The sequence below is a fragment of the Salvelinus sp. IW2-2015 genome, linkage group LG14, assembly GCF_002910315.2.
Source record: "Salvelinus sp. IW2-2015 linkage group LG14, ASM291031v2, whole genome shotgun sequence".
NCBI lineage: Eukaryota > Metazoa > Chordata > Actinopteri > Salmoniformes > Salmonidae > Salvelinus > Salvelinus sp. IW2-2015.
In genome coordinates, this window is record NC_036854.1 from 47,817,180 (window position 1) to 47,834,740 (window position 17,561).

The following is a 17,561-nucleotide window of genomic DNA, read 5'->3' on the forward strand; positions in this document are numbered from 1 at the left end:
ATGAGGTACGATAAAAGAAGAGAAAGAAGGCAGAGTTGACTGCTCAGCAGGATTCGCTGGAGTGTTCATTTGCAGTCTTTTTTTATTTTCTTATTTATCTAGTCTTAGTCTTTTTGACTTAAATATCATGAAATCATATTTTTGTCATTCAAACAATGTTTTAGTCTCTTGTCAAAATGAAGAAAAGAAACATGTGCCATTTTAGTCACTAAATGCCTTTGACATTTGTATTGCCTCATTAACCTATAGTAACATAAATCCTGCCATTTGCACTAATACATAGACTTGTCCTACCAACATATATCATAAAATCCTATATCTCTTCCCAACAGCAGAAATATGACAAACAACAGGGGAGAACAAGTATTTGATACACCTGCCGATTTTGCAGGTTTCTACTTACAAAGCATGTAGAGGTCTGTAATTTTTTCATAGGTACACTTCAACTGTGAGAGACGAAATCTAAAACAAAATCCAGAAAATCACATTGTAATGATTTTAAATAATTAATTTGCATTTTATTGCATGACATAAGTATTTGAACCTACCAACCAGTAAGAATTCCGGCTCTCACAGACCTGTTAGTTTTTCTTTAAGAAGCCCTCCTGTTCTCCACTCATTACCTGTATTAACTGCACCTGTTTGAACTCGTTACCTGTATAAAAGACACCTGTCCACACACTCAATCAAACAGATTCCAACCTCTCCACAATGGCCAAGACCAGAGAGCTGTGTAAGACATCAGGGATAAAATTGTAGACCTGCACAAGGCTGGGATGGGCTACAGGACAATAGCAAGCAGCTTGGTGAGAAGGAAACAACTGTTGCGCATTATTAGAAAATGGAAGAAGTTCAAGATGACGGTCAATCCACCCTCGTCTGGGGCTCCATGCAAGATTTCACCTCGTGGGGCATTCAATGATCATGAGAAGTGAGGATCAGCCCAGAACTACACGGCAGGACCTGGTCAATGACCTAAGAGAGCTGGACACAGTCTCAAGAAAACCATTAGTAACACACTACGCCGTCATGGATTAAAATCCTGCAGCGCACGCAAAGGTCCCCTGCTTAAGCCAGTGCATGTCCAGCCTGTCTGAAGTTGCCAATGACCATCTGGATGATCCAGAGAGAATGGGAGAAAGGTCATGTGTCTGATGAGACAAAAATAAGGCTTTTTGTCTAACTCCACTCGCCGTGTTTGGAGGAAGAAGAAGTATGAGTACAACCCCAAGAACACCATCCCAACCGTGAAGCATGGAGGTGGAACATCATTCTTTGGGAATGCTTTTCTGCAAAGGGGACAGGACGACTGCACCTATTGAGGGGAGGATGGATGGGCCATGTATCTGCGAGATCTTGGCCAACAACCTCCTTCCCTCAGTAAGAGCATTGAAGATGGGTCGTGGCTGGGTCTTCCAGCATGACAACGACACGAAACACACAGCCATGGCAACTAAGGAGTGGCTCCGTAAGAAGCATCTCAAGGTCCTGGAGTGGCCTATGCCAGTCTCCAGACCTGAACCCAATAGAAAATCTTTGGAGGGAGCTGAAAGTCCGTATTGCCCAGCGGACAGCCCCGAAACCTGAAGGATCTGGAAAGATCTGTAGGGAGAGTGGGCCAAATCCCTGCTGCAGTGTGTGCAAACCTAGTCAAGAAGCTACAGGAAACGTATGATCTCTGTAATTGCAAACAAAGGTTTTGTACCAAATATTAAGTTCTTTGCTTTTTGATGTATCAAATACTTAGTTCATGCAATAAAAATGCAAATTAATACTTAAAAATCAGATCACAATGTGATTTTCTGATTTTTGTTTTCAGAATTCCGTTCTCTCATAGTTGAAGTGTACCTATGATAAAAATTACAGACCTTCACTATGCTTTGTAAGTAGGAAAACCTGCAAAATCGGCAGTGTATCAAATACTTCTTCTCCCCACTGTATATAAGAATTGTAGTATAATATTATATATCTATATAGTGTGTATCATATATTTTTATTTAACTAGGCAAGAGTAGTTAGAACTAATTCTTAATTACAAAGACGGCCTACCCTGATAAACCCGGACGACACGGGTCAATTGTGCGCCGCCATTATGGGCTCCAATCACGGCCGAATGTGATACAGCCTGATTCGAACCAGGGACTCTAGTGACACTCTTGCACTGAAATGCAGTGCCTTAGACTGCTGTGCCACTCGGGAGCGTAGAATACACTATATATAATTATTATATAGTTATATATATATATATATATATATATATATATATATATATTATATATATATATATATATAATAAATATTATATAAATATATATATATAGATGATTGTGGACCCCTTCAAATTAGTGGATTCGGCTATTTTCAGCCACACCCGTTGCTGACAGGTGTGTAAAATTGAGCACACAGTCCTGTAAGTTTACAAACATTGGCAGTAGAATTACCTTAATGAAGAGCTCAGTGACTTTCAACGTGGCAGTTCGTCAGATTTCTGCCCTGCTAGAGCTGCCTCAGTGTATGTGCTTTATTTGTGAAGTGGAAACGTCTAGGCGCAAGTACGACTGAGCCGCAAAGTGGTAGGCCACACAAGCTCACAGAACGGGACTGCCTAGTGCTGAAGGGCGTAACGTGTAAAAAATTGTCTGTCCTCGGTTGCTACACTCACTACCAAGTTCCAAACTGCTTCTGGAAGCAACTTCAGGACAATAACTGTTCGTCGGCAGCTTCATGAATGGGTTTGCCTGTCTGACAGCACACAAGGCTAAGATCACCATAGCGCAATGCAAGTGCGGCTGGAGTGGTTGTAAAGCCCACCACCGCCATTGGACTCTGGAGCAGTGGAAATGCATTCTTTGGAGGGATGAATCACGCTTCACCATCTGGCAGTCCAACAGACGAATCTAGGTTTGGTGGATGCCAGGAGAACGCTACCTGCCCGAATGCATAGTGCCAACTGTAAAGTTTGGCTGGAGGAGGAATAATGGTCTGGGGATGTTTTTCATGGTTCGGGCTAGGCACCCTTAGGGCTAGGTGTCCCGTCAGCGGGACACCGGTCGACAATTTCCGGTGAAATTGGAGGGCGAGCAATTCAAATAAATAATCGTAAAAACTATGGATATTAAACACCTAGGTACATACAAGTGTCTTATATTGGTTAAAAGCTTAAATTTGTTAATCTAAGTGCATTGTCTGATTTACAATAGGCTTTACAGCGAAAGCATGCCATGCGATTGATTGAGGATGGCACCAGCACAGGCTTCATAAAATCACAAATAGCGAGTAAATAATCACTTACTTTTTGAAAATTTTCCTCTGATTTGCAATCCAAAGGGTCCCAGCTACAACATGCATGGTCGTTTTGTTAGATAAAATCCTTCTTTATATCCCAAAAAAGTCTGTTTAGTTGGCGCAATCGACTTATGTTGGTCTATGGTGGCCTGAATTGGTTCCCAATCAGAGGCAGCTGTTTATCGTTGTCTCTGATTGGGGATCCTATTTAGTTTGCCATTTTCCATTTTGGTTTCGTGGGTTCTTGTCTATGTGTAGTTGCCTGTCAGCACTCGTTTTATATAGCTTCACGTTTGTTTGTTCAGTGTTCGTTCTTCATTAAAAGAAGAATGTATGCATCACGCTGCGCCTTGGTCTCATCAATACGACGAACGTGACAGAAGAACCCACCAAAAAAGGACCAAGCAGCGTGAAAAGGAGGAACAGCGCTTTGTGGAGAATTGGACCTGGGAAGAAATACTGGATGGAGCAGGACCCTGGATGCAGCCGGGGGAGTATTCGCCTTTCTAAGGAGGAAATAGGGGAAGCGAAGGCGGAACAGCGATACTACGAAGAGAAGTACAGAGGGGACAGGACTCTGCCATGGAGGCAGGTAGAAACAGCGCAGGAGGAACGGCGACGATATGAGGGGACACGGCTAGCACGGAAGCCCGAGAGGCAGCCCCAAGACATTTTTGGGGGGGGGGGAGCCAACTCCTCGTGCTTACCGTGGGGAGTGTGTAACTGGTCAGGTACCGTGTTATGCAGAGATGCGTACGGTGTCTCCAGTTCGCATTCTTAGCCCGGTGCGCCCTATTCCAGCTCCTCGCATTTGCCGGGCTAGAATGGGCATCCAGCCAGGACGTATTGAGCCAGCTCTACGTTCCGGATCTCCATGCGTCTCCACGGCCCAGTGTATCCTGTGCCTCCTTCCCGCACTCGCCCAGAGGTGCGGTGCCCTAGCCCGGTACCACCAGTTCCGGCACCACGCACCAGGCCTCCAGTGCGTCTCCACAGTCCAGTACGGCCTGTGCCTCTTCCCCGCACTCGCCCTGAGGTGCGTGTCCTCAGCCCGGTACCACGCATCAGGCTTCCAGTGCGCTTCCATAGTCAAAAGCTTCCGACAACAGTACCCAGATCCAGAGCTTCCGGCGACAGTACCCAGTCCAGAGCTTCCGGCGACTCAGTACCCAGTCAGAGCTTCCGGCGACGTTACCCAGTCCAGAGCTTCCGGCGACGTTACCCAGTCCAGAGCTCTCGGCGACGTTACCCAGTCCAGAGCTTCCGGCGACGTTACCAGTCCAGAGCTTCGGCGACGTTCCCATCGCTTGCGACGCTACCGTCCAGAGCTTCCGGCGACGTTACCCAGTCCAGAGCTTGCGACGTTACCAGTCCAGAGCTTCGGCGACGTTACCCAGTCCAGAGCTTCCGGCAACGTTACCCAGTCCGGCTCCAACGACGGCCACAGTCCGGAACCTCCAACGACGGGCCACAGTCCGGAACCTCAACGACGGGCCACAAGTCCGGAACCTCCAACGACGGGCACAGTCCGGAACCTCCACGATGGGCACATTCGGAACCTCCAACGGCGGTCACATTCCGAAGCCTCCAGCGATAATCCCAGTCCGGAGACTCCATCGACGGTCCCAGCACGCGGTCTCCAGCGACGGTCCCGCAGCAGGGTCTCCAGCGACGGACCCCGCGCTGGGGTCTCCGGCATTGACACATATAGCTCTACAAAGGCGGAGGAGCAGAGCCAGAGCCACCACTGAGGGTAGAGGCCCACCCGGACCCCCCTATAAGTTCAGTTTGCGCGGTCTATGTACGGCTGTGTGTAGCTGCTGATAGGTAGCTGATGTAGGCTGTGTTGTACTGGGTGTGGCGCTTCCTTCCCACTGCTGACAAGACTCTGCTAATTTTAATTGTGCTTATCACTGAAAACCTATCAATCTCTCCAAAAACTCTTGTCCCAGTCCTCTTAGTAGTAATTTTCGTCAACTGAAATTGTTTTATTTTTTTGTTTAGTTTTAGTTTTTTTCTGGGTCTATTTACTGTAGTCAGTTACAGGCTCGTCAATTCCCACTGAAAACAGGTGTTTGACAATATTTTGTCACTCTTTTTTTTGTTGATGAAATTAACACCGATTCACTGTGGAGTGAGTAATGAATCCCTGTTGCACTTAATATATCTGTGTACAGTTACTTAAAAACAATTCCAAAAGCCAGCACATGCTGGGAAAAGGTTTTTTGTTTTCTTAACTTTAAAACTTTTAGTTGATGTGACTTCTTATTTAGTTTTGAGTCAGTACACATACACATTTTAAGTAATAATGACTCTTCATTGACTTTGAGTTCAACTTACAGGAAGTATTTGAGCAAAAAACGGGGCTTTACAGTGTACAGTAATATTTACGTATGTCTTATACAGTAATGTGTGTGTGTGGTGCATGCGTGCGTGTGAGTGCATGCATGCATGTCTTATACAGTATTTTGTGTGTGTGCATGCATGTCTTATACAGATTGTGTGTGCGTGTATATTCCAGATAACCCAGGATGATCGGGAGTGTGTCTGTAGCCGTGAAGATTCTGGACGTGAATATAAACCCTCCGTTGCTGACACAGTACTTTGAAGCCTTTGTCTGTGAGAGGGCCAATGCTGGACAGGTACAGAGGCACACACACACTTTCATAGATACACACACACCTTCATACACACACATGCAAACACACACACATACAGTGGGGCAAAAACGTATTTAGTCAGCCACCAATGTGCAAGTTCTCCAACTTAAAAGATGAGAGAGGCCTGTAATTTTCATCATAGGTACACTTCAACTATGACAGACAAAATGAGAAAAAAAAATCAGAAATCACATTGTAGGATTTTTTATGAATTTATTTGCAATTATGGTGGAAAATAAGTATTTGGTCACCTACAAACAAGCAAGATTTCTGGCTCTCACAGACCTGTAACTTCTTCTTTAAGAGGCTCCTCTGTCCTCCACTCGTTACCTGTATTAATGGCACCTGTTTGAACTTGTTATCAGTATAAAAGACACCTGTCCACAACCTCAAACAGTCACACTCCAAACTCCACTATGGCCAAGCACAGAGCTGTCAAAGGACACCAGAAACAAAATTGTAGACCTGACCCGGCTGGGAAGACTGAATCTGCAATAGGTAAGCAGCTTGGTTTGAAGAAATCAACTGTGGAAGCAATTATTAGGAAATGGAAGACATACAACACACTGATAATCTCCCTCGATCTGGGGCTCCACGCAAGATCTCACCCGTGGGGTCAAAATTATTCACAAGAACGGTGAGCAAAAATCCCAGAACCACACGGGGGGACCTAGTGAATGACCTGCAGAGAGCTGGGACCAAAGTAACAAAGCCTACCATCAGTAACACACTACGCCGCCAGGGACTCAAATCCTACAGTGCCAGACGTGTCCCCCTGCTTAAATGTTTTCTTCTTCTAATTTTGTCTGTCATAGTTGAAGTGCACCTATGATGAAAATTACAGGCCTCTCTCATCTTTTGAAGTGGGAGAACTTGCACAATTGGTAGCTGACTAAATACTTTTTTGCCCCACTGTAAATACACAGGTAGGACCTGGACAGAGGCAGACCACTAACCATTTTTTTTCAGACCTGTAATATTATCATATGAAGAATAACTCAAAATGATGACATACTGCAGCAAAATATGTGCAAAATATGTGCATAATTTGAATTTCTGTGCTATGTCAGTTTCACTCACAACCTGTCTCAGGGTTACTGACCTGACTGTCTCTCTCGCCCCTCCCCTGGCTGTTGTCTGATTGTCCGGTGACCTCAGCTGATTCAGACAGTGACGGCAGTAGACGCAGATGATCCTCTGGGAGGTCATCACTTCTACTACAGCCTGGCCCTAGAGGCAGCTAACAACCCCAACTTCACCCTTAGAGACAACCAAGGTAAATAAATATTTTTTTTATACAGCAGTAAACCCACATGACTTCCTGGACACAGATTTTTGCACGATGTATCACCTTTTTTTGTGGGTATTATTTGTCGTCAACTGCTAAGCCAATTCAGCAATATTTGTCTAACACAGTCTTTTGCGGCTATAATTACAGCTACCTTGTTGTATGTGTGGCAGATCTCTCTGCTTTATATAACAGGGGGTTCTCAAAGTGGGATCTGCAGACCAGATAAAAAACATATATATACAGTACCAGTCAAAAGTTTGGACACACCTACTCATTCAAGGATTTTTCTTTATTATTTTACTATTTTCTACATTGCAGAATAATAGTGAAGACATCAAAACCATGAAATAACAAATGGAATTATGTAGTAACCAAAAAGTGTTAAACATATCAAAATATATTATATATATTTTGTATTCTTCAAAGTACCCACCCTTTGCCTTGATGACAGCTTTGCACACTCTTGGCATTCTCTCAACCAGCTTCACCTGGAATGCTTTCCCAACAGTCTTGAAGGAGTTCCCACATATGCTGAGCAATTGTTGGCTGTTTTTCCTTCACTCTGGGGTCCAACTCATCTCAAACCATCTTAATTGGGTTGAGGTCGGGGGATTGTGGAGGCCAGGTCATCTAATGCAGCATTCCATCACTCTCCTTCTTGGTCAAATAATCCTTACACAGCCTGGAGGTGTTGGGCCATTGTCCTGTTGAAAAACAAATCARAGTCCCACTAAGCTCAAACCAGATGGGATGGTGTATCGCTGCAGAATGCTGTCGTAGCCATGCTGGTCAAGCATGCCTTGAATTCTAAATAAATCACAGACAGTGTCAAGAGCAAAGCACCATCACACCACCTCCTCCATGCTTCACGGTGGAACCACAAATGCGGAGATCATCCGTTCACCTACTCTGCGTCTCACAAAGACACGGMGGTTGGAACCAAAAATCTCAAATGTGGACTCATCAGACCAAAGAACAGATTTCCACCGGTCTAATGTCCATTGCTTGTGTTTCTTGGCCCAAGCAAGTCTCTTCTTATTATTGGTGTCCTTTAGTAGTGGTTTCTTTGCAGCAATTTGACCATGAAGGCCTGATTCACGCAGTCTCCTCTGAACAGTTGATGTTGAGATGTGTCTGTTACTTGTGACAGCATTTATTTGGGCTGCAATATGAGGTGCAGTTAACTCTAATGAACTTATCCTCTGCAGCAGAGGTAACTCTGAGTGTTCATTTCCTGTGGCGGTCCTCATGAGAGCCAGTTTCATCATAGAGCTTGAAGGTTTTTGTGACTGCACTTGTCAAGAACTTTGAAAGTTTCTTCATTTTCCAGATTAACTGACTTTCATARCTTAAAGTAATGATGGACTGTCATTTCTCCAGCCTTATTTGAGCTGTTCTTGCCATAATATGGACTTGGTCTTTTACCAAATAGGGCTATCTTCTGTATACCACCCCTCTCTTGTCACAATACAACTGATTGGCTCAAATGCATTAAGAAGTAAAGAAYTTTGACAAATTAACTTTTAACCTCTCTGGGAWATGTGGGATTTCCAACGACTGGTGACATCCAGTGGAAGCGGTAGGAACTGCAAACAGGTTGATTAGAAATCTAGTATCCCAATGAAAACTCATTGAACAGACAGTGACCAAAAAAAGAAAATCTGAATGGTTAGTCCTCGGGGTTTTSCCTGCTACATAAGTTCTGTTATACTCACATACATGATTCAAACAGTTTTAGAAACTAAAGTGTTTTCTATCCAAATCTATTAATAATATGCATATATTATATTCTGGGGATGAGTAGAAGGAAGTTGAAATTGGGCATGCATATCCAAAAGTGAAAATGCTGCCCCCTATCCTAGAGAAGTTAACAAGGCACATCTATTAATTGAAATGCATTCCAGGTAACTACCTCARGAAGCTGGTTGAGAGAATGCCAAGAGTGTGCAAAGCTGTCATCAAGGCAACTTTGAAGAATCTCAAATATATTTTTCATACACTTTTTTGGTTACTACATGATTCCATTTGTGTTTTTTCATAGTGTTGATGTCTTCACAATTATTCTACAATGTAGAAAATAGTAAAAATAAAGAAAAACCCTGAAATTAGTAGGTTTATCCAAACYTTTGACTGGTACTGTATATATACTTTGTTATTGTTTCAATTAAGGACTATAGCTTTAAACAGAGTTTTCTCTCTGCCCCATGACAAAATGTGTAGACTTCCAGGAAATTTGCTTCAAAACCTCAAAATGTTCTCTCCGATGCCAAGAGGTCGGTCTTTAAAATGTTCCTTCCCAGGGCCCGAGACTTGCACTGCAAAAACATAGTAAAACTCTGTGTATGCTATGTTTATCTCACTRGAGTTATAAGGTGGTCCCTGATGAATATGCTTTCACAAAAGGGATCCCCGGTTATGCAGTGCCTATTCACAGCTCTTGAATTTTCCCACATTTTGTTGTATTTAAAATTCATTCAACTGAGATTTCTTTGTCACTGGCCTACACACAATACCACATAATGGCATTCATGTTTTTTTTTTTTTACAAATTAATAAAAAATGAAAAGCTGAAATGTCTTAATAATTATTCAACCCCTTTGTTATTACAAGCCTAAAATATGCTTAATAAGTCACATAAAAAGTTGCATGGACTCACTCTGTGTGCAATAATGGTATAGCAACTGCTCGGCCCCCGACCGCAAGGCACTACAGAGGGTAGTGCGTACTGCCCAGTACATTACTGAGGCCAAGCTTCCTTCCATCCAGGACTTATTTACCAGGCTGTGTCAGAGGAAGRCCTAAAAATTGCCAAAGACTGATTTCCACCAGACACTGGGAGATGAATTCACCTTTCAGCTGAACAATAACCTAAAACAGAAGGCCAAATCTACACGAGTTGCTTTACCAAGAAGACYGTGCATGTTCCTGAGTGACCGAGTTATAGTTTTGACTTAAATCTACTTGAAAATCTATGGTAAGACCTGAAAATGATTGTCTGGCAATGATTAACAACACATTTGACAGAGTTTGAAGAATTTTGAAATGAATAATGGGCAAATATTGCACAAACCAGTTGTGGAAAACTCTTAGAGACTTACCCAGAAAGACTCACAGCTGTAATCACTGTCAAAGTTGCTTCTAAAAAGTATTTACATATGTAAATGAGAGTTCTGTAATTTATTTTCAATCAATTTGCAACAATTTCTAAAAACATTTTTTCACTTCGTCATTATGTGGTATTGTGTGTAGATGAGTAAGAAAAAACATATTTAATGCATTTTGAATTCAGACTAACACAACAAAATGTGGAATAAGTCAAGGGGTATGAATTATTTTTGAAGACACTTAACCAGGCCTCGCTTTCTCTGTCCTATTGCAGACAACACCTGGATATTAATAATGATGTATCATATGACATACTGTATCAAACCAGGCTTCTCTCTCTGTCCCTGATTTAGACAACACAGCATGGATCCTGACGCGTCGTGGGGGCTGGTCTCAGCAGGATCAGTCAGTCTACTACCTTCCTATCTTCATCTCAGATGGAGAGCAGCCGGTCCAGACCAGCACCAGCACCCTGACCATCCGTGTGTGTAGCTGCGATGTGGAGGGCAACGTTATGTCCTGTAATGCTGAGGCCTACCACCTCCCGGCTAGTCTGAGCAGAGGGGCGCTCATCGCCATACTGGCATGTATCTTCGTCCTGCTCGGTAGGTCATGATCTGGTTCTTGTTTTTCTTCTATGGAATGATTTTCTACACTGTTGATCTGCTTTAATCTTACTTCATAAGCTACTGTATATTCATATTGTATTTATATACAGAACATCAGATTCKAATCTAGACAAACCCTCTTTTACCGTATCTATGCTTCTTCTTTTGAATGTCTTAGTCCGGTAAATCAAGTCACTAAATTCACTAAAGCAACCATTAATAATCTCCCATAGTTCCGGTTTCTGTTGTATTTGACCATGTCTCTTTTCTCTCCTCTAGTGATGGTCCTGCTCATGTTGTCCCTCCAGAGCCACCGTAAGAAGCCCTACCTGCACGATGAGGAAGACAACGTCCACGAGAACATTGTCCGCTACGATGACGAGGGGGGCGGAGAAGAGGACACCGAGGCCTTCGACATCGCTGCCATGTGGAACCCCCGCGAGGCCCACCTAGTGGGGAAGCAACGTCAGGACATGCTGCCTGAGATTGAGAGCCTGTCGCGTTACGTTCCCTTAGCATCAGTAGGCGGGCCGGGTAGCGGTTGTGGTGGTGGAGACAGCAACGTCCAGGGGTATGTGCTAGCCAAGCTCCTGGAGACGGATCTGAACCCCTGCGCCCCGCCTTACGACTCCCTGCAGACGTACGCCTACGAGGGGGAGGGATCGGTGGCCGAGTCCCTGAGCTCGCTGCAGTCTGGGTGCTCCAATACTGATCATGAGTATGACTATCTCAATGACTGGGGGCCCAGATTTAAGAAACTGGCAGAGATGTACGGGGTTCTAGAGACGAACAACCCTCCCATGTGGTAGAGGGGAGGAAGGAACGAGAGACTCCCCACTACATACACACAGCTTAGAGAAAGAGAAGAAATAGAGACATGGAGAGACAATGACTGAAACGGTGACAAATTGAGAGGCTGAAACAAAGAGACACAGGACTAGAGAGAGAGAGAAACTGAGAGTTTGAAAGCTGTGCTCGCCCTATAACTGTAGCACTCGCGAATACACAGCTAAGCATCGCCTGTTCTCCACAGCCTTGGAGCCGTGTAGCTTCCTAGCTACCATCACAATCCCTCCCCATACATAGGAAGAGGCTTAGAGGAGCCTGGACTGACTGACTGACAGACAGCTAGCACAACAAGACCCTCAAAGCAAAGGGCTTCAAAGCACATGTTAGTTACCTCCCGTGGCCGACCCAGGCCCTAGCCACAGGCGCCAGCAGCTCTTTGGTCCAAAGCGTCCGATTCCCCTCAGAAGAACACAAGATAGGGGAGCGAAGGGCAAATGTGGAACTCAGAATACATTACCTGCCGATACACATGTATGCAGGAGAKAAACAAACTCTGAAACGCTGACTTATTTTGGCAGTTTGTTTTGACGATTTAAAAAAGCTTTCGTTTTTTTTATTCTAAGCCACTATGTGACAATATTTTTTTTAAAGGTAAATGATTTGATGAAAAGTTTTATCGTTATTGTTGCAGAGATTTTGATTTGAGAACTGCTATTTATTCCCGGTAGCTCCATTATGTGGCCGTATCTTATTAATATGCTGTCCTTATATTTAGTATAACTTATTTTTGGGAAACCAAACAAACACTGGACTTGTGTTGGATGTTATCCCAAGGTTGTGGGATCGGCATAAAATATGATCAAGCGTTGTCATGTAACATAAATGTTTCAATGGCGTCTAATTGCATTTCTGTTGTGTGTGTTTCTCAGTGTCTTGTTTCAGACAGAGTAAGGGAGATGTAAACTCAGTAATCCTGTTTGGATTTTAAAGTTCATTTGTTTAATGTGTCAATCCATATTTTGTTAGTATGAACACTTTGTTGTTTTGCTGCTGGTTAGGAGCATGATCATGCATTCAACAGGACATTATGTGTGTCCCAAATGGTACCATATTTCCTACATGGGCCCTGGTCAAAAATGGTGCACTATTTCTTATATTTAACTAGGCAAGTCAGTTAAGAACAAATTCTCATTTACAATGACGGCCCTTGCCAAACCCTCCCCTAACCTGGTTGACGCTAGGCCAATTGTGTGCCACCCTATGGGACTCCTGATCACGAACGGTTGTGATACAGCCCGGGATTGAACCCGGGTCTGTAGTGATGCCTCTAGCACTGCTATGCAGTGCCTTAGACCGCTGCGCCACACGGGAGGCCCACTATATAAGAAATCGGGTTCCATTTGGGATGCAGGAACAATCTTTAAGCTCTTGTTTTGAGATATACTGTCCATGATACCGCAGCAGGACTGGGGGACATTACAGTAACTGATTTGATGATGCTAAGTACCACTTCCCAGTCAACATCACAAACATACCTGGATGAACACAAACAGGAGATTTATGAAATAACCATTTCATCAGGGTATCAGCCATGATTAGGGGTGTAGTCCAACTCTGCCATACATTGTTGCTTGATCTCAACCCTCGCATCCCGTCCCATAGACTTTGAAAACTTTGATAATCTGCTTCTTCAAGTGCCAAATGTAAAGAAGAAGAAAATGTATTTCAGCAAAACGACGCCAAATAAACAAAGGGACTTCTTTATCAAAGATGATGTGAAACAATAGGAGGAAATTTGGATCATTTTTGATTGGGTGGACTCTACTTGAAATATGTGTGGTGTCAGTTATGCTACAGTATGTGGTATTTGAATGTAGATATTTGTTGTATACTTGGTAATAAAATAAGAAAATGAAACATTTTGCTGTCGTCAAGTCAAGTTGCCAAGTTGGCTGGGATTCAATGAAATGCGTGCTGTTTTCAAGCACTGCACACAACGCACCTTTTTTCAGACATTCGCAATAATGGCATCGCAATAATGGTAAATGCTGCCGATGTTAGCTCAAAGGGAAATTACTTTAAATGTCAAGTGCTGTGTACTTGTCTGCGACGTGGCTTTGCTTATCCGCTTTTGAGAGCAAAAAAATAAAGGTGTTTAGTTACTTTTAGTACTTCAGGTATTTTAGCAATAACTATGGAGAGAGAGCGTACTTCGGAAAAATAAATCACTTCTCTCCCCTGCAAGGAACATTAGGTGGCATTTCCCTGAAGCATGACAGAAGTGTAAAGCCTTTCAAAAGATAAAGCAGCTATTTAAATGTGCAATCATATATGCTAAATTGTTCTCCAGTGTTATTGCATATGACTCCATTTTCATTGCATTTCCCTCTAAAAGTACTTAATTTGCTTGACTTATTTTGTTTGGAGGCAATTGGGTTTAAAACGTTGATTAAAATCTCATTCCCTCTGTTGTCCTCATATCTGTACCTGTGCCTAAAGCAGAACAGGCAACTCAGGGAGGCTTCCATTCCATTATTTTCTCAACACACAATTATACAGACAAGCTTCCCAGATGAAACTCTAACTAAGAACATCCATTTTAGCCATAATGGTGTAATGATAAAACTTTTTATTTTTTATTAATTCCATATTCCAATTAAAAGCATGAATATGTCCCTGTTGGAATTCAAAAAGTTAACCTTGGATGTATGGTGTTTGTGTCTATGTGTTTCTCTCTAACATTGCAACCGACCAGAGGAGGCTTTTGTTTTCCATGTGTTTGATATCATTCCATTTATTCCACCCATTACAATGAGCCCATCCCTGCCCACCAGCCAACCCTGCAACAGACAGACTTAGCCTACAAACAGACAATGATCCACTACTATGTTCTGTGATGCTAATGTTAGCTCATCTAGCCTCAAATGTCCTCAATGAATTAATGATACCTTTTTTCAGAGAGGAAGGGAAGAGAGGATAGGAGGGAGAAATGAAACATTGTTCACAACATGTTCTACTGCTTATTATTCATAGCCATTGAGGAGCATACACGACACAGTGGAACACTCAAATTACAAGCCAACGGTTTTGTTTTGTCTGTACATTCAGCTCTATTCTATGACAACTGTTGTAGACATGCATGTATTATAATCACATCATATTGTCCTGCATGTCATTTATCCTGTCATTTAGTGCATGACATTTTCCATTTAGCAAAGAACACGTCCAGCCACTATATCCCTTGAAGTACATGATACATGTATACTAGAAAGAACAAGGAAAACATGGAAGTTGTAGCCAACCAGTAAAATACAGTGCACCCAATATGATTAATCGGGTAATGTACGCATTATGCAAATTGTCAATCAGTTTAAATGAGAAGTTGTTAATTAGTATGACTGAGAAAAACCTGCAGACATTAAAACTCTGTAACTTCACATTTCCCCTGAATCCTCTCTATTCTAAATCACAAATATGAATGATGTGCTGTGATTAACCTCCTTATTAATCATTCTTGCTACAGGCCTAAATCCCTTCTACAGAGCATATGTAGCATGTGTCATTATAAAGGAAATAACATCTCTGTCTCTAACATCCTCCCAATACCCTTCACTGTAGTTCCCTGCTCCTTCCTACCCCTCCATCACTACCGCCACCACCTTTCACGCACACAGGCATGAGCACACACATGTGCACACACACACACATACACACACACTCTCTCTCTCTCTCTTTCACTCACACACGCACACTTCTGTCCCAGTGTTATGCAGAGGCGTCAGGGGTAATTTGTCTTAAGCCTCGGTGCTCTGTCTCCCATAAGAGCGTTTCAAACTGCAGCACAAGTTAATAAGACTCGGGCTGGCTCCCTTCACTAATCCTGCCCATGGTAAACTCACAGCAGAGCAGAAGCCACTGAATCATCCTCTAATAACATGCTGTACAAAAAAAGATTCACTCCCTCGATCAGCTGAAACTGGAGGCAAGGCAGACTAACTTGCACCAGACAGGGAGCGAGAGATCTGTGCACCGTGGTGGGTTATTTACACTTTATCCTTCCAAGTTACAGTGTAGCTTGTGTTTTTTTGCCGTTTGGGCAACACGTCTAACTGCGTTGTGTGCTCTCTGTGTATCCAGTATAACACCAAACATTTTAAAGGCCTGGATGGATGGATGTGTCATGGATGGACTAATCCCTATACTATGTAGGGAATCAGGTGCCATTTAGGACGCGGGCTTACTGTATAAGTAGTAATGGCTGTGTAAGAGGAGAACACCTTTTCATCAGGCATTAGTCCAATTGAACCTTTCCCTCTATGCGTTCAGATAAATGACTGCATAACAAACACAACAAACAGTCCTAGTCCTGATAGCAACCAGTTCTGCACTTTTATTATTAATGCTGCCGACAGACACCTTTATCTTGCCACCGCATACTGTAAGTGCATGGAAAGAAGGAGTAGAGGAATGGAGAAGGGAGTGGGAGAAAGAGCGATATATGTGGGGGGTTAACTCCATTTATCAGAGGCTATGGGTTATGTCAGAGAAGGGGAAGTAAAACTGATATCTAGCTGTCCCCTGACCCTCCTCTATAGCTCCGTCCATCTCTCCATCTCCTCTTCGCCCCATGCCCACCACCTCTCCAAAATGACACATTTTTGTTGCAGGTTTCAAACAAACCATAGATGAACCCAGAGTTGCTCTCAGTGCTGTTAGAAAACTGGCCAAGCTGACAGAAGCCAGATCTGTCAAATTGGACTTGGCACAAAGTGTACTATCCCAATACCCCCCAACGACTAAATGCTACTTTCCTGCAAAGAGAAAATTAGTGGAGGAAAACTGCAAATAATAGAGAGATCTGGAGCGTTGGGAGCATTTGTTATGGAGTTTGATCAGCGGCAGTGTGTTAGATTAGGATATGGTTCAGTGTTCAGTTTGGGGTATGTATGCAGCACACACCGATAACGTTTGTATTGAGCTGCCAATCTCACAAAGCCCTCTGGCATTTTTGGGGCTGGTGCTTCTTGATTTTGCCAGTCCGTCCATCATGGCAGCGGCAGTGGCAGTGGCTTGTGCAGGTGGGCCTGTATGTATTCCTGTCTGATCATTATCTAGAAGATTGAAATAAACATGTCCGTCTCTGTGAGGTTGTTGTTACAGGCTCCTCTACTCATCTCCCTTCCAATTCTCTCCTCTGCTTTCATCTATTTTCCTCTACTTGCTCCCTCTCCGCTCTTTCCCCCGTTTCCTGGCCTGCTTGTTTCCCAGAGACCTGAATTACTACCTTTCTTCCTGAGGCAATATTCAATAACAGGCGGAGTTATGTAAATGTCTGGCCCCAGGAAGGTGGTAAATTAATAATGTATTGTTATGAATGTTGTTTCTTCTGTCCTCACGTTATTTAGCTAGAAATCAAATCAAATCAAATGTAATTTGTCACATGCGCCGAATACAACAGGTGTGTAGACCTTACAGTGAAATGCTTACTTACAAGCCAACGCAGTTTTAAGAAAATACTCCCAAAAAAGCAAGAGATAAAAAATAACAAAAAATTCAAGAGCAGCACTAAAATAACAATAGTGAGGCTATATACAGGGGGTACCGGTACAGAGTCAATGTGCAGGGGCACCAGTGTTAAGGTAATTGATGTAATATATACATGTAGGTAGAGTTATTAAAGTGACTATGCATAGATAATAACAGAGAGTAGCAGCAGCGTTGAAGATGGGTGGGGCAATGCAAATAGTCTGGATAGCCATTTGATTAGATGTTCAAGAGTCTTATGGCTTGGGGGTAGGTGCTGTTTAGAAGCCTCATGGACCT

General features: G+C 43.1%; 1 protein-coding gene across 1 annotated transcript in view; it reads left to right on the plus strand.

Moving 5' to 3' along the window:
- LOC111973483 (cadherin-20-like) overlaps positions 1-13,655 on the plus strand; it is a 44,774-nt gene extending 31,119 nt beyond the window's left edge. Inside the window, exons 10-13 of the mRNA XM_024000870.2 lie at positions 5,816-5,927; positions 7,104-7,221; positions 10,695-10,946; positions 11,229-13,655. Of these exons, the coding sequence (XP_023856638.1) occupies positions 5,816-5,927; positions 7,104-7,221; positions 10,695-10,946; positions 11,229-11,758 (1,012 nt within the window). The 3' untranslated portion in view covers positions 11,759-13,655. The remainder of the gene's footprint in view (positions 1-5,815; positions 5,928-7,103; positions 7,222-10,694; positions 10,947-11,228) is intronic.
- Positions 13,656-17,561: the final 3,906 nt, after the last annotated feature.